General features: G+C 47.4%; 3 protein-coding genes across 3 annotated transcripts; 2 read left to right on the forward strand and 1 right to left on the reverse strand.

Annotated features, from left to right (window-relative positions):
* The first annotated feature begins 8,565 nt into the window (after window positions 1-8,565).
* On the forward strand, window positions 8,566-10,967 carry LOC34619253. Its single transcript, XM_026338428.1, has 6 exons — window positions 8,566-8,773; window positions 8,912-9,108; window positions 9,242-9,439; window positions 9,948-10,268; window positions 10,395-10,572; window positions 10,756-10,967. The coding sequence occupies exons 1-6, from the start codon at window positions 8,566-8,568 to the stop codon at window positions 10,965-10,967; spliced, it is 1,314 nt and encodes a 437-aa protein (XP_026194213.1).
* Window positions 10,968-12,029: 1,062 nt separating this feature from the next.
* LOC113147543 lies at window positions 12,030-16,731 on the reverse strand. Its single transcript, XM_026338429.1, has 13 exons — window positions 16,607-16,731; window positions 16,009-16,308; window positions 15,750-15,883; window positions 15,581-15,651; window positions 15,331-15,485; window positions 14,977-15,090; window positions 14,800-14,871; window positions 13,932-14,644; window positions 13,664-13,805; window positions 13,353-13,518; window positions 12,860-13,212; window positions 12,643-12,665; window positions 12,030-12,241 (listed from the first exon to the last, which is right to left on the reverse strand). The coding sequence occupies exons 1-13, from the start codon at window positions 16,729-16,731 to the stop codon at window positions 12,030-12,032; spliced, it is 2,580 nt and encodes an 859-aa protein (XP_026194214.1).
* Window positions 16,732-16,822: 91 nt separating this feature from the next.
* LOC113147544 (adenylate kinase-like) lies at window positions 16,823-17,557 on the forward strand. Its single transcript, XM_026338431.1, has one exon. It carries the CDS (start codon window positions 16,823-16,825, stop codon window positions 17,555-17,557), a length of 735 nt encoding a protein of 244 aa, XP_026194216.1.
* The last annotated feature ends 2,192 nt before the right edge of the window (window positions 17,558-19,749 follow it).

Below are 19,749 nucleotides of genomic sequence, written 5' to 3' on the forward strand. Positions count from 1 at the left end.
GACTGCCTGTGGGGGTTTACGTCAAGCTCGACTGCGAGGACGTCGCGGTGAAGGAAGACAAACACCACAGTAGGGCTCAGTATTTAAAAGCAAACCACGGCAACAACCTCTGGATTCTAAACGGTTTACAGATGAAGCGCCAGGATGAGCAGCTAGAGATATGCCAAGCAACCCGCCAGTGCTGTCGCTTGAGGGGATGGGGAACTTGCCCTCTACAAGAACGCACGAATCTGTTAACGCCTATTAGGTGGAAGGGAGTCCCATTCATCAGGTTACAAAAGCACTTTACTGAGGAAGACTCACACAAGGGGCCCACGTGGTAGTAGTAAGTGCTGTGGTATCGGGTCGGTGACCAGGGCACTAGGAGGGTTAAAGTAATGCACAGGTGAGCAGCGAAGTTGAGTTCCGAAAGAAGCACACGAAATAACGCAGCAATCTTTTGTGGGCCATAGGTATTTGACCCCTGACTGTCACCAGACACCGTACAGCCGGGTAGCCGACTAATTCCAAGTGGCAGAGGCGGCGCTGAACAAGGCGCTGAAGTTGGAAAAGAAGAGTTCCGACTCCAACAAGGCTGAGAGGCTGGTATCATCAACGAACCCAAATATTTGGCTGAGCATCGGTCAATTACCTGACAGTTAATGGTTGCGGAAAGCTGTTGCATATGCCAACGGCAGCGGACAGGTGGCCCTCGTCCACGGGACGGTGGCAGTGGCCCCGCCCCGGCGGCAAGAGCCAGCAGCATGCAAATCCCCAATACACAAGTTAGCGTAGTGTAGGCACAGCTACATAAAACACATTTCATGAAATTATCCTTGCCACTTTAGACAAGGGGAATGCCATTAGTGATTCGAAGCATCTCCCAAGCGGATTTGGTGTGTGATTGCGGCTAATTTGAAAATTCCGGTGCTATACACAAGCATAGCAGCAGAATTAATTACTCATTGATAACCGCATTTCATTTCAATGCCATACCAATCCTTGCGCTATACGTTGCCAGAAGCCCAAAAGGTAGGAGCAGTAACAGCATAAGTCGTTCAGCAACCTTGCAGACTGTACCGTTCCATCTAGGGTCTCCGTATGGTGGAAATAAACTCAAGAGTATTAACAAATAGAAATGTACTGAAGATCACCAAAAGACTTTCCTTCCTCCCCTGTCCACTCCCCGCGGAGTTTCAGCATAAAGGGACATAAACAAATACGGTAAGATTTCCTACAACCTGTAAGCAATCCGAACGTACACAGCTAGTTGCACACAGCATCTAGCGTACATGCATACAACTTGAAGCCCCCCAGTATCGAGCTCATAGTACTCTGCCATACAGAAGATACGACCTAACAAATCCAATTTGTACACTTGGCTAACTTTTGGTAGGCATAACAGCCGTAGTAGAAGATGCCCAGTGTAGCTTAGCACGCTAATGAAAGTGCTCCCTGGGGAGGCTTTACATTGAGCGTCACAGTTTGAAGCACCCCATGGCTCGGCGCAGCTGTTCTCGCCCACTCCACCGGCAGTGGAATGTCATATTTTCAAACAACAGTTGTTTGTTCTCCACCAAGTCGTTGCTAGTTTAACATATTGAATTTTCTTGGCTGCAATTCGGTAGAAAGAAGACCCCTCTTGCGATTGGCGTTGACGGTGACACAATGCTTGTTGGTGCAACAGACGTCGGCTTGCAAGCCAATGGGAACGCAGCACTTTCAAAGCTCCACAGCCGGTAGCAATATATGGCTTGTCACCAATTAAAGTTAAGGGATGGCTCGACGGAGCAAGGCGTGAAGATGGGCACTTGCACGGAGATCTCATCGCTCACAAGAAGCTGTACTCTCACTTTGTACCAGCAGACGAAGAGAAATGAGTGCGTTTTCTAGCATATATTTACCGGAGAGAAAAATATTCCACTGGTGTGCTTATGGAGAGGAAGTCATACGCCTGCAGGGATTACTACAGCTCAAGACACCCTAAAAGCCCTGACACAGCGGTTCACGCAGATAGCGGCCCAAGAGCAAGCATTGCGAGAATTGAGAAAGCTTACACACAGGAGCTCATCGATAGATCCATATATCGAGATCTCTGGGACTTTAGTCAGCAAAGAGCGACAAGGTAGACTAAGAGCTGCTTTCAGTGGATTATACAAAGTTCGCGTAAAGTGTCACGGCAGGCGATCACACTTTGTGGGCATCAACTAATTGAATGAGTTTTTTTACCTGTGGGGCGTCCGCGAATAATGGACTGCTTGGCATTACAGGAGCAAATGATTGCAGACCATGCGCCTTTGGCTGAGAAGGAAGATTCAACTCTGGAGCTAGAACCTAAGAATATCGGGGATGTGTCTTCGACAGTCTGAAGTGAAGAAAAACACGCCACCACACAACCAAACAACCAATGAAGTCGAGCAAGTCTACTGGGCCAAGGGGGAGCTGGCTGCTTAGTCAGCAGGGCAAACGCATCGAGGATACAAAACTACCTCACTCGGGCTGAGCCAGTGAGGATGGCAAAAATGGAAAGAGTCACAGTGGAGGATTCATCACATGTCAATTCTGCGTTCATCCAATTTCACATTATTGCCTAAAGATTGCTAGCGTTAGTTGGCAGTAGGTGTAAAGCGCCTATCAATCCTTCTAAAACGGACCTTTTGAATCATATTCCAGCTCTCATCACAATTCAGACTGACATGTATAAGGATATTACGGATGGATTACCGAAGGACGAGGATCAGGGTAGCATCTATTTCGTCGTTGACAGACTTCGCAAATATGCCCATTTCATCCCTTGTGCAAGCTCTGTTACAACTCAGTAAGCCCATAAAGTATATTAATAAAGGTTTAAAGGCGTCATAAATTCCTCAGAAAAACTAATTACGGACAGACATTCGAAGTTTGTTAATGAGGTCTGGCGTGCCTTGCTGATGTGCCTACACATTGGCTACAAGATTATTATCACGAAGCACCCTGAGGCGCATGCATCAACAGAGTGCACCGGTCTCACTCTTTAGTAATAGCTACGAAATTCGGCTCTTAGTTGGCATTGATCGAATTGCTTACTCTGGTCTTCTCGCTCGTGCTGCGGCGGTGCATAATCAACTGTCCACGCGTATACCTGTTGATCTCTGGCATCCCTGGTGTATGCTGCGGAGCTCCTACCCGATGTGGGCCTGGATCTGGCGGTCTGGCACCAGCACACGACTTTGGCTCCGGAGGAATCCTGAGATAAGCTGGTTAGCGCACGCAAATGTATGCTGAAAGCTCAAGCGAGACAAGCACCGGTTATGATAAGCTTCAGTTAACTGTATGTTTCGAGCCGGATGATTCCGCCTAAGTAGATTGGCAGCCTTTATGAGGTGCATTAGAAGGTGACCAGATTAAATTGTTTGCGATTAGGTGGCTAATACCACTTGCTCTCCTCTCAAAAATCAGTGTTCTTTCGTACATTCTCAGTTTACCTAAAAGTTGGAGGTACCCCAAACCTACCAATACTTTAGCTTCATATAATAAATTTAAAATTCTTACAATTATACGTGGAATTTTTTGCGCGAGCAAATGACCAGGAGGATCGACAAGGAGCCGTAGAGTTGCTGGACTCCAGGACTACCAAGCACCAAACACCGGCTCACTGGATAGCCACGAGGGTTTCTAGTGAAATAGGAAACGAACCTTATATTTACTAGCTGACAAAGAGGCAGCTGCGGGATTCGGCTTATTTGATAGAGTTTGCGGCGCTGTTTGGCTTACACTGCTATTGCCATGAACGGTACTTATACTGCACGGCACCAAAATATCGAAAGCTTGTTACGAATGGCTGAGCTTCGAAAAAGCAGTAGATTGGCACATTTCAAACAGAAACGAGCCTAAGCACATACATTTTCAAAGTCCTGGATGTACGTCCGCCATGTAGCCACCGTCCTCGCGCTGCTGTGCGGGCGGAACCAAGACATGGAAGACTACGCCGGAGAGTTATTTTATTGGACCCCGAAAATTTAACACTCGAATATTGATTGTATTTCTGAAAATCAGGCTATATTTTGGTCGGGATGCAGTGTTAAATCGTTTAGTGATCCCTAAACAACGGCAGCATGGCATTGCCTCGAACTCATCATACAATGTGTGCTACAGCCATCGTGGGAATTCCCCTTGATTCTCATTTCCTGTGGGTATTCTGACTGAAATAGCTGCGTTCTTCTATTAATACTGTTTGAAACGCTCTGCTTTAACATTATTAAGTCTACACTCAGTTTTATGCGTAAGTGTTCTGAGGCAACTCGTACCTACATTCTTCCTAGTGCCTCGTTGAGGGCTTGGACATCGGCTACGATGCATGCATCGGCGGTATTGGAATGCATGAAATCGGTCTATGAGCGGCGATGCACTGATGTGCCAGTGAGAATTTCATGTTTTTAGACACGTTTTCAGTGTATTCTATTTTCTCGTAGTAGGAAGTCCACTAATGTAAGCTCTCCGACGACACCGAGGTATCACGCCTCCTAGTCCTTCTGATATGGCTATTCACTGGCTGCGGAGCTATATGCATACCTTTCTCCTGCAATTTTTACCCATCTTTCCTTTCATATCAGCACCATTTTGTGGTTTTACATGCATAGGGAGTGGGGAGAGGGTGGAAACTCTATCGCTGTCCTGCAGACTGATGGTCTCGACGGGCGGGTACGAAACATGAGGGCGTTCGTTACAAAATGGGAAGGGAAGGGAGAGTGGGCGAAGGTACACTTTGATACTTTATGTTACGCAGCTTCTCATTAACCAAGAAGTAGTACGGAATTCAATAATCTGTTTGGCTATTCGCGTATTCTTTTACTGCAGAGTAGCGTTATCTCAAATCATCAGGACGCACTGTTGTGTGCGTATGCGTTAGATGCCATGTGCAGCTAGCGCTTACTGCTTGGAGGTCTTGAACAATGCAGCGAACTGCAGCATATTTCTCCCTGTGCTCTACCCACCTGAGGTCTTCGACATGAGTTATGGACTCTGCAGCTTCGTAAGGGGCTCCCAGGTTCGTGATGTATTAAGCGCACCTCAAGGTTTAACTGCACTCTGTGCGAACAGCCGTGCTTTTGTCCCCTTTTGTTTTGCTTGACTCCTACAGACAGGGATCACCTTTGGGGCCTTGAAAAAGTGAGTTGTAGCATTAATACCAACTAAAGAAAGCGCTACAAGTTAAAATTAAGTAAGAATGTGGTTTCTGTGCTCGGTATAATAGATTCGAATGCTATGGACCTTGTTCGAAGCCTAAGCGTATTTAACTGTGCACGATCTTATGGAATAAGCTTATGAATGTTTTCTGCCATAAGTGGCGTGAGACGTTAGGCATTTGCCAGTAGCAATGCATGAGAGTTCAGATAATTGGAACATTAGGGAGGGCAGCTCCCTGAGGGCCACACACTTTTATAAAACCTCTTATTGCCTGTGGAGCGCTGAAACCCAAGTCAATCACTGTGATTTTAAACTTGGAGGAGTTTGAAGGGCTATTTCAGCGCATTACTTTGCCTTCATCATCTTTTTCGTATTGAGGGGGCAAGAAAGTCTCGTATTGGGCGCCAGGAGAGCTTTGCGCATTGCAGAGGAGCTTATTGTGGAGACCACAGATGTTGGCCCATAATGCTGTTGAGAGGCAGAAGGAAGCTAACCATTAGCATTGTAGCGTTGCCAGGCCTTTAAGAGCTAATGCCGTGTAAGACCGAATTATTGAGTGTCAGATAAGGGACTAGAACCGCATGACTGCACATGGATACCTACGATTGCTGTGGGACTTGCAACTGTCATCTTATGGGAGTGCCAGACCCCTTCATGCAGGGGGATCTTAGTCTCGGCGGCAGATCACGAGCAATAGCTATTTGAAGAGCCTTTTCTAGCAAGTGCCTCGCGTCTGCGCAGGCTCTGATTTCGGTGCTACTCCAGTGGGTTGCAGGTACGTATCCTGGGGCTCCTGCTGGGGCTCCTGCTGGGGCTGGGCAGAATCCCTGTTTGACTATATGAGCTTTCCCGTGCCTAAATGCGACTAATTGGTGATTATTATTAGAAAGTAGCACTAAGCCCCTAGGGAAGGTCAGTGTAAATGCATGCTCAGTTACTCACAAGCTTATTAGGATTTTGAGTGAGTGGGGTTATTGTAGAAAAGGATGGTGTTTCAGACTGCTATAGCTGCTTAAAGCTCCCCGTAGCTAAGCTCAGCAAGGATAGTGAATTTAAATATCCTCATGGCCAAAGAGTCAGCAAACAGAAACATTTTATAATGCAGTTTTTGGTTTATAGCTGAAGCTCCATTGACACCCACTAAAGTAATTGGGAAGCTACTATCCAGCAGCCCAATCTGGACTGCATGCAATAGTGCACGGAGGGAAAAGCGTCGATCGCGAGAAACCTTCACGCTGTTTTATGGATTTTCCAGTTCTCTTGGATCATTATTTCGTTCCTGGTGCGAAGGACGCTTCATTAAGGTGCTTAGGTCTGACTTACAGGCGTGCAGCAGCCGGCCTCTGGTGTGTCAACATTCTTTGAAGTACTATCATCTTCCACTACCAAAAGATATTTTTATCTGACTGCTGCCAAGGATATGTAAACTTTTGAATTTTTTTGGGTACCAAATGGCTTGATCACACTCAGAGACGAAAAAGAAGGAAAGCGTGGGATTCCACCGCATCCTCAACCAGTGGGTTAGCAATTACTGATTTAACCCACCAAGCATTGTCAGATGTACCGCCTCACTGAGAGCCTTCCCAATGGCACTCGCCACCCCAAGCACCCAACAATCCTTACTAAAGTTATCCAGTGCTTCTTTAGAGAATTCACTTCTGTCCGTGCCCTCATGCTTGCTGATTACGGCATGATGGGAGGAAGAGAGCTGAGGCTAACATTGCTGCAGCCTTAAAGCACTCCGACCACCCACAGCTGCACGTAGCATGCAGTCCGCGGCACAACTTGGTTCTGAGCCGGCAACAATGATGTGCAAAATGTCAAAGTAAGTAGCCTACTCTGACATTTTTCAGTATTATATGATGAGTGTAGTAGAAGTTCTAGCTTAGCCTGCTACAGGAGGCTTTGGGGCCCAAACCTATAACAAGATTGAAGGGAAAGTTATTAATCCTCCAGAGGGCTCTCCCGTCACATTGCCGGGGGTCGTAGGCTTCTGATAGGAGCGTAGACCGGAGACCTGAGGTGTGAGCTTTTGTACCTTTTGAGTAGTTTGATCATTAGGATCCACCTAGACTTCCCACCGTTGCGCATAGCCACACAGCGTTCATTCTTATTGTATGAGGTCAACACACTTCTTTGCAACAAACATGAAAGATGAGCAGACAAGCTAATCAGGGAATTCTCAACGAAGTTTTAATTCAGTATAACTGGTGTACCAGGAAGTGCACAAGCTTAGGATGGCCGGGCCGCTACATTGTGTCATTCAATGAGCGACAACTCAGCCAGAAATTATTGTATAAAGGCACACACATACATTGCAGCGCCTTCTTTAGTACCTGTAACACACGTACCGGAGGAAGTGGAGAATGACATATTCCACGGATTAGCATGCCTACGAATACCTGAGGCAGTAGGGAGTTCTGGGGTCAGCCACATGGGCAGACTTAGGTCGATCAACGTGTTGACAGACACAACTAATGAGTTTAAATGCAATGAAACCGGAAGTTTATGAAGCTAGATTAGAAAGTGAGAGATAGAAAATGCTGCATATGGCAGCGGAAGCTCCTCAAAATGAATATTCGCACTGCAGGTATACGACGGCCGGGTTGGTAGTCTGAGAACAACTCCTAGACAAAGCTCATTTCATGCTGCATTTGACTCGTAATTGAAGACGACATTCATAATTATAAATTCTTGGTAAGCATCGTACCCCATGCAGATGGCTGCAGCATCGCATGCCAATCAATAAGGCCCGATGCCTGCATCGACGCCAGCAGCAACCTTAAGGCACCAGGCAGGAGCCTTTCATGAGCGACTCTACTGGTTTTTCACTAAGCTAGTAATGTGATATGGCATGTAGACGGCTTCATTGTTTGATTTCTAGCCAGAGTAAGTGACATGTGTTCAGCTATGTATCGCCAAAGCGCTCATTTGTAGAGCGGTGACATGTGGACTAGCAACCCTCTATGATGCGATTAGGAGCTTCTCTGCTTCTGTCCCGTAATTAGTCAATTAAATCTGCCTTTAGAGGTACTTTGCTCGTTGGGACTAGCTAGAGAAGTGCTTCGAAGCGCTTTCCACAGCTCCCCCGTGCGCTTCAGGCGCCGAGTACTGTAATTTCTTGACCTTTTCCTTGAGGTGACGCTTTGCTATTGGCTTTCTCGGCAAAAAATGAGTCCTTTAGCCACGTTATTTTGTGGTATCCTGGTGGTTTGCTCCTTTGGGGAGCCATATCCGACATTGGCTGCTCAACAGAAGCTTCAACGGGCCCACCCGCGGTTTGGTAAGTACGTCAAAGTACCGTCTCATTCGATTTTGAGCGGCATTAATCTCTATGCGAAGCATGCTTTGGGGGGCCCATTACCTGCGCTTATGCACCTTAACACCTATTGCTTTCCGCGTTTGCAGTATTTGGATGAAATGGTTGTTACGGCTGGCTGTCGTTGCATTGCAGGAAAATGCACCGCGGACGATTTTAGCAAGGGTTTTATCCCAGCTGAAGGGCTAAGCTTTCTTCAAGATGGAGAATCTTCCATGGCGAGCGACGATTGCATGCAGATGGCTGCTGAACAAAACGGCATTTTCTCGTCTGCTATTGATGCCGCTGAGACGCGCGGTGAAGAGGATGGTAAGAAGATTTAGATTTAAAATTCTTATGTGATGAAGGCATGGCAATACGAAGGAGGCAGCAGTCGAATGCGGTTCTGCATCTTCCTCACTTGTGCTGCAATGCTTCCTGGCCGTTGAAGCTCCACTGTGTTTCCAGACATTGGTATTACTGATACCTCTACGGGGGAGGAAGTTGTCGCCCGAGCAGTTAGTCTCTTGAAAAAAGATTCGCCAGCTGGCTCTACACACTGCTTGGGGGTTCAGAGAAGGATCCGGGATCAGTTGGCTAGAGCAGCGCAGAGCTCCACAATCTTTGTATTGGGTTTAGGACCTGAGCTTTACGCGCTATCACAGGTTAGGCCTTAGCCCACCTATCCGCTTAAGTCACAGGAACATGCGATTTAGCAGACTTTAGGAATGGTGTGCCGCTCATGCCAGAGGGCTAATAGAATAGTGCTGCTCACAGCTGTCGTTGTTTTCCTCTCAGTTGGCAACAAACGTCATTGCAGTGGAAACTGATCATTCAATCTGCAAGGAATTTCTTAACTCCAACATGTCGGCCTGCGCAATGCAGACAAATGTGCATATTTATTGCAGTCAGCCTAACTCTAGCCCGGACAATGATGCTCAGTTGATTGGAGGAGGTCAGAGTAGTTTTGAAGCGACAAAGGCGCTCGTTGACGATGTGAGTCAATGTTCGCATTACTGGCTCTCAGTTGCACCTTTTCTGCGACACCACACCGGTTCAGAAGAAGTCCTCTGCTTTGGGGGTATTTTGTTTTGAGTAGTTGCCATACGCGCACTGGTGTTTTATGCGTGCAATCAATTGTGTATGCAGCTCGTCCAGCAGCAGTTTGGCGGCATACCCGTGAGCACTTTAGTGGTCCTCGGTCGTTATCCAGTAGCTAAGCTATTACTCATGTGGGAACATTTGGATCAGTCATCAGTCATTGTAACACGCAGTCGCATGCCTGCCAAGGCCTTGGCAGCCTTAAACGGGTTGATACGCGTCGTGGCTTACTTGGATCCACGATGTCAATCATCGTCACAGTCAGTGAGCCTCATCATTTGTCCCAGTTCAGGATTTCATTCAGTTGGCTTACTCTGTACATGTTCATTCAGTGTGACCTGGAGGAATGGAGCAAATAGCATCCACAGAATGCTGAGCTCATGCCTGTGATCCTGTGGCTCAGATCGCATCTATTTTGCTAATGCAAAAAATGTTTAGCCCTCCGATTAATGAAGAACTTTGGATGAATTATGTGACCCCTGAGTGGGAACTAGAGGATAACAAGGCACCGCTTCAGCTCGTCGCAACCGCCCACCAGGCAGTGGAATCGCTCACCTCCGAGGAAAGTTTGGACCCCTGGAAACGTAGGGCATTATCTACCTACTTGAACGTCCATGCACAAGCGGCGAGAAGGGCCTCTGATGAAGATTGGCCAAGAGTCAAAACAGCCATTGACTCTGTTCTGGATAGCGCTGGTCGGGGAAAAAAGATTGATGATGTGCTTGTAAGGAAATATGACCCTAGTGCTTCGAGACCCTCTGTATTCAAGCATGAAGGCCAAGCAGAGGACAGCCTGACGTGAATGTGTGCGGTCTAGCTACTGACAAGTGTGCGGATTGTTGTCACTCAGGCAGTAGCAAGAGGATTTGCTACCCAGGTAGCCCAGGCGGCTGCGATCAGCTCAGGGCTGCAAGCTTACTTGCAACTTCTTCTTGCAACCCTTGCTAAACAAGGTCTGGACTCCGATTCCTTTGTCCACTCAGTCATTTGCGAGCTTATCCTCGAGGCGGAAAGCCTTATTTCATCGAGTAAGCCATTGTGAACAGCCAGAAGGTACTGGGTAGTGCAAACGGTGACATACCATCAATTGGATAACTCTTCTTGTGAGAATGTCTTCTAGAGTTTCCAGGTAGCTTTTAACGAATGAGTGTGTTCCGCTTATGTCGAAGTAAGTAGCTTGTCGTGTTTTTCTTTGACTGTATGTGCCACAGCTAACATTCTGGATATGACAAAGGATGCGATTGAAGAGGCCTGCGAAACGGCTGAGAAAAACAAGCAGTTGTTTTTGCCAGGACTTCGCTTAATCCAAGAAGGGCTTTCGAGTGAGAGCTCCATGGGTCAGATACTCCAGCTCCTCCTGAAGCTTAGAGATTTAGGGCCGGAAGTTGATGTATCCGCGCTGATTGAGATGTCCAAGGCCTAAACGTTTTGATTGTTGTGTATCGAACATAGTGGCTTGCGAGCTCTGTTGCATTACGCACATTCGTTTTGCCTATTACCGGAAATTATGGTTGAAAAGTTATGGGATGAAGCTCAAGTTTGCTTGCCGTAGTGAGCAACGGCATTGCATAGTAGCTCTTCCTGTCTAGGGAGCATCGGTATATACAATCAACTCATTAGAGAGGCACTGAATGCAGGTTCTTGTGGGATCCAATTATATTTCAATGTCCAAATGTGACGTTTTTTTCTTTGTAATGGAGTTCAAGGCAACAGTTCCTTGAATTTATATCCAGCAACAGTTGAAGAGTAGCTTTTGCTTCGCCGGATAGATCGGTTTCTGTTCCACCATTGCTGAAAGCTGTAGTAATCATGATGTGGGATTACTTCAACAATCAGCGAAGTGGGTTTCTGAGGGAAATCCAGCCATTCGTTTTTGTTTAAGCATGTGTCTGCCCGAAATCTAATGATCTGGAGCGCCCATCGTGTGATCTTGAACGAGCCTTTCATGGAGACCTCGTGTGTGTAGAGATGAGGACTGCTTGTTCCCCAAGTCCTCAGTTAGAACAGCAGCTTGTTGGGGTTGGCCGCTGGTAGGTTGACTGCAAGCTGCTACTAGCGTCTACCTACGATGCGTATCTGCAAAGGCTGCACTCTTGTGGAAGGTGCAGGCGCAGGTTTATCTTCGTGTAGTCTGCACAGATGCGCTGTGTTCGTGGACGGCTGGGGGCGTTAAAGATATCAATGCCTCCTTTGGAAGGGTCACCAAAGGTGGCAGTAAATTCCTATAGTGGGTTGTCGACATCGGCGCTTACACCCAAACGCCGCACATAAACCCTTTATTGCGCACCTGATTGGTTAAATCTGAAATTTGTCTACTTACGAGGAACGCAATAAGCACTGGGGACTCGCGGCGCAAAGTGTGGGGCGACGTTTGCGAACTGCAGCGGTCGGCTAGAAAAACAGTTCCAGAAGGAACACGACTCGCTGCGTCACATTTCGCCGTAAGGGTGGCGTAGGATCTTGCATCAGCTTAAGCCAGGGGAAGTCATTTCGGTATGATACTGGAAAGTGAAGAAGCGGCTTGTGCCGGGACGCTCATTCCCGCAGCATGGAATTTTCCTGGGCACTTACAGGGCGATTGCCATGAGTTGTTCAAAGTGCCAGGGGACCAAGCGCGGTCAGCTCGTGGTTTTGCACCACAGCGACCGCTCGAATTCGCATGCCTTGTAGTAGCCCACGTGCAGTAAACACAAATCCCTTAACCGTAGCTTATTTCACAGTGCTTTTCAAAGAAAGCGTTAGTGACGTCCGCAGCAACTTAGAATGCAGCACTCGAGAGTAGTCAGTTACTTGTCTTGGAAGTTTTGGAGTGCATTGACACTCTTCCTTAGGTGCCCTTAGCCCAGTCGTCGCTCTCAGCGATGGGATACCTCATAGGCCAGTAAGACACACCAGCGCTACGCCATTTCTAAATAACTAGTTCTCTACAGCGTAACCCATACCGAAAAAGCGACCCTATATTCGAGCATTCTTTGCACACCAGATTCCGGTGAAAGCAATACCCCAGTGTACTACAAGCAGTCACCTTTCTGTGGTCAAGTTCGGACAAAAAATAATTTGATCACTCCATTCCATAGCCGATGCCAACTACTGCGCACTGCAATATGCCTCAAGTATCATGCTGCAGCGGGAACATCACATTATGCAGCAGGATGAACGTACTGTCCTGTATACCTTTAGATTCACTCTTGTACACAATGCAACGCTATGCTAGCAAATCGAAGGTCTCAGGGGAAGATCAGCAACGGGGGGAGCAGGATTTTCTACAAATTTTCCCACTGACGGCGCAAAATTCACTGTCCATACCATGCTTACCTCCCAGGAATTAGTGTGAAATCGGCGGCGGTAGTGATTGCGATATCTGCACAAGAACTGATGTAGCACGGCCACACCTTTGGAAGATGAATCCCATTTTGCGGTGCCAATGTGTAGCTGGTCGAGCACTCTGTGGCAGTTGCAGCTCTTTTCAAGCTAGGGCCGATTCGTCGCATTATCCTTTCCTTGCACTCTGCGTAGACCATTGAGTAGTTGTTGGTAATAGACGCTGGGAATGAGCCATCAGAGCCAAAAAGCGCTGATAATATCAATACTGACTCCGTGTATGAGCTGGTGATACACTGGTCAGCGTAGCGTCTGAAGTTTGTAGACCTCTTCAACTTGGAACCCTCCTGTAGCGAAGTCATGAACATGCAGCCGCACTGTGCTGGTGTACGGATTTTGTTTGAAATTTGAGCAAAATTGAGTAACACAGTAAATCATTAGCAACTTCATAGTGGCGGGTGGAACTCGAGAAGAGTCGTGGCCTTACTCCAACAGCGAGCACCGCCAGTGCAACGTCCCAGATAGCCCATGCAAGGGCCGGTGTAAGGCCAGGGTACAAATTGCGGTATTGCCATACAAGACGATCAAGGTGAAGTAGCTTCCGGCTAGCCGCTGAATTAGACTCTCGAAAGCGAAACCACTGAGCGGCGATCCTGAAAAAGAGGCCCACAGTTTGCAGACTGGTAGGTGAAAGTAATGGAGGAAAAGCGCATTCCCAAGGTTTGTCCGCAGCACATCTCCACATGAGTCAGCTGCAAAGAAGTACGACATGAGCAGAACGAATTTCTGTATTCATACCAATGAGTTTTGAAAGTTAGTCTTATGACAGAGTCAACAACTAGCCTCTCGTGTTTATCCAGCATATTCCACATTTTTTTGAGTATCTGAAGTAACGTTTGTACGTCGAGATGGCGCAGAACCTTGTAAGCTCCTGCATCTGCTATAGGCAGTCACCGAAGAGAGGCAAAAATGTGCAAAAGCAGGCAGTCAAAAGTCAGAAAACTAATCTACTTTGAGTCGGCATGACCACGAATATGCGCACTATACAGTAAAGCTGAGAGCTTACCTGCATCTTCACTTTCGTCTGAGTACAACGACTGGGGAATCTCCGATCGACTAGATCCACCAGAATGACTCATAACGGGTGAATGGCCAACGGATTCACTGCCCAGTTCATCCACGGTGGTGGCTGCAGCCTCCATGGTTTTCTCTACAGCCAATGCCCGCTTTTTCTCATGTTCCGTCCATGTAAAGTGGCACACGCAGCAGCGACCGGTCCGCGGAATCTGCAACGCTCGATAGGCCACTTGAGGGGAAGTTAAGTGTAGCACTTGATTCAGTTCTGCAGGTGATCCCAATTCAGATACAGTAGCACCCTCAGACAGTGCCTTTTCCCTGGGAAGCAGATCGCCGTTAGCTGAGCAGCTCTTCCCCTCATTCGCTGATGCATCAGCCCCTCCAGCAGCACTACTATCAAATATTCCAAGTTTGGTTTCTTCAGACAGCAACCGAGACCAAATGGTGTATAATTTGATGTCTCCTGAAACTCCTGAGTTCTTCATCCCATCCATATGTGCAGCAGACCCGCGGGCGGTGTCAGGATACAGCTGCTGGGGTGCAAGAGACTGTCGCCAAGAATCTGGTCCTCTCTCGTTTGGAATGGAACAATCATACATGTTGTCCTTGGCCGACCTTGGTAGGACAGCCGCTGGCTGTTCTTCGTCCGGATCCATAAGCAGAGTACCCCTAAAAGCGTTCCTGGATCCAGTTTCATCAGCACTGCGCATAACAGTCAGCCGGCCTGAATTTGTCTGGAACGGGCACCCCAAATCAGCCTTTATCAGGTGCTAGTAAGCATGGTATTGAGTATCGGTTTGTATTCACAACACTAAGCACATGGGGTGGCAAGGGCAACTGGTAATATGTACTCTTACTGAACGTAAATGACGCCTTTCCGGCAGCCAGGACAGCGGAAGCCGCGCGAAAAGTCTACAGGAGAGGCACACCTAACGAGACACACAAGCAGCTCCGTTCACATAATGGAAAATCTTCAGAAGCCAGAAGTTATTCACATGTGTAATCATCTGCCACAGTCCATGCCAGAGTCCCACCTTTCGCACATGCAGTTGAAGTCCTTTGCTCCGTCAAGCAGTTCTCGGCGGTACGATGTGTTACGTAACATATCATCCTCTGACAAGTACGTCAGCGTGATTTCGTCACCGGCGCTGTAAACATTGAAAATTCCTCTTGTGATACAGCAATGCTGACGATTCAGTGGATGACTATAATATTGTATCCTAGCTATCAAGGCGGAGTCAACCCCATCATTCCTTCTATGGATACCTCTTTGCACTCGTTCCCAAGGGCACAGAACATGAAGGTCCAATATTGCAGTCAACTAACTAGGCCTAGGCTGGTTGAAATGCTTGTTTTTAGACCTTTTCCTGCCTTAGTTATCCGCTTACCTTATGGTGGCTCGGGGGAAAAGCCGAAAGTTGGAGTCGTTGTCCGTGCACCATAGGGCATTAGGGAGACACGAATGAGAACAGAAGGAAGGCATGAAGTAAATGGCGTACCCTTCGGGGGACCTATGGTGTTCGAAGCAATTGTGGAGCCAAATCTGGGGAAGACACGCACAACGGCAGTCCTGATTTGTCCGGGGACCACGCCATGTTGTGTAGAATTACTTAATCTGCTATTTCAAGGGAGCCTTACTTGTATCATGATTTCCATATCGATGTCCTTCACTATCCCACGTAAGCCCATGGAGTCAACAAGAGTGATGGCTGCAATTCAAAACCCATTGCGATGCAAGAAAAGTATGGCTCGAGTTGATCAAACTAATTCATGATGACCAAAGAAAGTGCATTTTCCAAACACGTACCCTCTGAGCTTGGTTTGGTACCTTCTGGTATAAAAAGGATGCGAAGAAGGTCCCACTGCCTCTTTGTGATGGCCTTCAGGCCCTCAACAGGAGGGTCATCCTCCACCAGAACCGAATTCAGCGCGCACCAATACCTGTAAAAGGCCATATAAATAGCGTACCAGTAATTGTGCAATGCGGGTTACTCACCCGCGAGCAACTGTGGCGGTACTGAGTCACCTTTCACATTAATTTTGATACGCTCTCGTGGCAGCCTCACCAAATTGGAGGGTGCAAGAAGGAGCATTTGTCACACAACTCCATCAACTTCACGCAGGTCGGGTTGCTTGGATCAAGCCTGACTGCGTGAAGAGGTGGCTCCTCCAGAATAAGCTCACCAATTGCAAAAGGTCTAGTCGCATAAAGCGTTCTACCTTTGATAGGATCCACGGTACAAACAAGCTTCCCGTCGTGTTTATCATTGCAGTATTTGTTAATTATCAATGTGGAGTCTTCAAGTGAGGAAGGAAAGGGTTGCATCTTGTCCCTATGCCCTGGCTCAAGGGCATTTTTTTCGTAGCTATCGAGGGAGATAACTCAAATTCAGTTGGCAAATAACACAACTAACTACACGGGGCAGAATTGTGCTGAGACGGAAAGCCAAAGCAGTGCACCGCCCCTATGGTGTAATCACAAGTCAATGAGTGGATTTAAACGACCTTCCTGTGGGCATATTGAGGCAAACGAGAATGCGAAACATCTTGTGGGGCTGTGCATACTGGGGCCCCCTCTTAATCAAATGCATGTCTGCACAAGATATGTTGCGGTTTTGTACAATCTGATTAACGAATCTCTTTTATATATGCATTATATGCTGCTTTTCCATGAGAATGCCGGTGGATATGGGCTGTGGTTGGCGACACTGCTCTGGAAAGTCCTGCAATTGTTCACGGCACGCGGCGCTCCGTGCTATTGCCTGCAGTACCTGTTTAAAATTTTCCATTTCTAACCAGATTTCAGGCTCTTGACCCTAGGGGCGGCCTATTCGTTTCTGGAACATAGGGGCCTAGGCTGTCACAGAATACGCAAAACGAATGACTCGACATCCCGATTGGATTCGGAAAGGCTTTACAATCATTTTTGCCGGGCCTCCAGGATCTGGCAAGGGAACCTATGGAAAGATACTAGCAAAGCACTGGGGTATCTGCCATGTTTCTGCTGGAGACCTAATTCGCGGGGAGCTAGCCAATTTCTCTGCTGGCGTACAGTTGAAGTCCAGTGTCGAAGAGGGCTTGCTTATCCCTGACAGCATCGTTGCCCAATTGTGCAAGAACTATATGTACAGCAACTCAGGTCATAAATCCTGGATTCTCGACGGTTTCCCCAGGACACTCCCACAAGCTGAAATGCTGCGGGGTTTCGCCGGGCCCCACGTATGCGTGAATTTCCGCCTGCCAAGCAATATACTTTTGCAGAAGCTCTTGGCTAGAAGAGTATGCAAAAAGTGTGGGGAGAATTTCAACACCGCAGATATCCGCGATACACCATATGAAATGCCTGCCATATTGCCTAGAAAGGACTGCAGCAAATGTGGTGGAAATGCTCCGTTAGTCAGCCGTGTAGATGACACACTTGAAACAATCCAAAGACGACTAGACACACATGAAAAACTTACTAGGCCAATGCTTGATCAGTACAACGTGGAAGGTATATTATTGAATTTTGACGTAGTGAAGGGCATCGCCGATATTGCAAGACTGCAGTCAGCGATTTGTTCATTTCTGCACAAAAAATATGGTGCGAGAAGTGACAGTGTTCGTTTCAGCTAGTGTCAACGAACGTGTATTTCAGTGGTAACGTTCTCAAAGTCCCTGAAACTGCAGATCCCTGTTTTTCAGCAACAAGGTCTGCGCGCAAACGGCTTCGTCTAACCATTCCAATTTCTAATGGTGCTAACATATCGTTTATCTCTTTTCTTTATCCCTTTAGTGCTCATAGGCACTTTAGCTCCTTATTAAATGCAGTGTACGAACGCACCAGAACAGTGCGCGCGTGGGTATTCTCTTCATGGTACTCATGGGCGTACATGGTCGTTCGTTAACAATGGGGCGAGTTCGCATCTGAACCCAGCTTGAAGATGCGTCTCGGAATATTGCTAGTTGCTGCTACGTCACTTGTAGTAGCGGATACTTCGGAGATCCCGCCAAGGTCACGGAGAATCCGGTCGACGCATGAAGCCAACATACGTCAATTAATCGAAAACGATGGTGTCAGCTCAACTTCTAGCTTCACCTTACCAGATTCTGCCATTCAGAATGAGAAAATTGAATCCAAAGGTATGAATTTTCTGCGGTTTCCCTGCTGTCCTTGGACATGGATTCAGGTGTAGCGCCTGCTGATTCGGGAGTGCGAATGCCGAAGTTTGTTGGGGGTAAGAAAATTTGTATGGTTTCGTGTAATACCATTAATATTTATGTTGAGTACAGTTCCGAAGGAGGAGTATGACGATTTCAAGAAATCCGTAAGGGTGCCGGCATCGAATAGAACGCCCGCCTGAGTCATGAAATTTATCAGATCCGAGCTTTGACGAAGCTCCTAAAGCCTGAAAACATAGAAACGCTGAAACAAATCACCAAGGCTAACGTGACCGATTCGGCGAGACAGGCGGGCATTCGGGGCTACGGGTTCGCTCCTGACAAACTTGCAGTGGGTTGGAGATTTTTAGTGGCGCTCAAAGTCTAGCATGTTTCTCTGGTGCTCAGTCACTCGTTCAATCTGCCATATCGGCTCGACAACCTGGTGGAGATGCTACAAGCCGTAACACGTCCATGCAGACATGGGTTCAACAGTTCACTCAAGTTCCTGGAGCTGCCTCGTTGCAGGCAATAACTCCAGACCTTCAAATGCAGCAGAATCAATTGCTAGCAGGGATACCTCAAGCATTGGCCACTCCCACTATCCCGCCACTCTACTACCCGAGTATGGTATCGGCGCAGGTATAGTCTGATCATCAATACCTGCCCCAAACCTGTTCGGAACATCGTAACTAGATGCAGGATCCAAACTTTAGGCAGCTAAGCTCTCCCTTTTATCAGTCTCTTTCTTACTTGCCTATGGCTCCCCAATCTGCATACAACTCTGAAAGGTGAGGCTCGTCTACTGCACTACGGGGGGATATTTTTGTTTACCCTCTTGAACGTGACAGGCCGGTAGAATTCACAAGCCCACTTCAACTATCAACGCTCGGATGAACAGCGCTCCTATATCTGGCTTCAGACTTGCGCTCAAGTGAGATTCTTATCTTCAACCCCGATACTGTCCTCCTCTTTCTTCGCTTTTGACACGGAGAGATTCTGTACCTAGCCCGGGCAAGCCTTCTCCCCTCCGGCCTCCGACTCGTACCCCATTCAGCAACATGGGCACCAGGGACCCATCCAGTGCAACTGCAAATGCGTTTTCTTTAAATCTATTCATCTATAGTTCCACGAAAACGCCAAAAGCGAACACACAAGCCGTTCAACACACTAGACTACATGTATACGCACACACTCTGGCTGGCTTGTCGGGCCCTCCACAAAACTTTGCCTTGCTTTGAGCTTCCTACAATCTGTTTAGACCCATAGATTCGTGCTCCACCATGCGTTTGGTGCGTGGCTGACCAGGATTCTAAGCAATCGGCATGCATACCTGCTAATGGAAACTCTCTACGAAAAATAGAATGGTGCTGGACATACATTTATAGACACTGGCTGGCATCATTGCGGCTTTGTTTCTAATTGCTGTGGAAAAATGGCTATCTCCAGGGAAAATAAAGATATAAGCAAAATACTCCTCATCATTGGAAATCGGTGACATGAAAAGACTTATACAGGCACTGCGCCGTACCGCGAGTGGCTTAACAACTCCATATCCTTGATTGGTAGAATTATACCTTGTATAATTGGTGAGTTTGCTACTTCTGGGCCCTAGTTTTGAAGGTTTACGACCTCCTGGTCCCAATAGTGGGTCCCTTCGACCGGCA

The sequence above is a fragment of the Cyclospora cayetanensis genome, unplaced genomic scaffold, assembly GCF_002999335.1.
Source record: "Cyclospora cayetanensis isolate NF1_C8 unplaced genomic scaffold, CcayRef3 CcayRef3_contig_26, whole genome shotgun sequence".
Taxonomy (NCBI): Eukaryota; Apicomplexa; class Conoidasida; order Eucoccidiorida; family Eimeriidae; genus Cyclospora; species Cyclospora cayetanensis.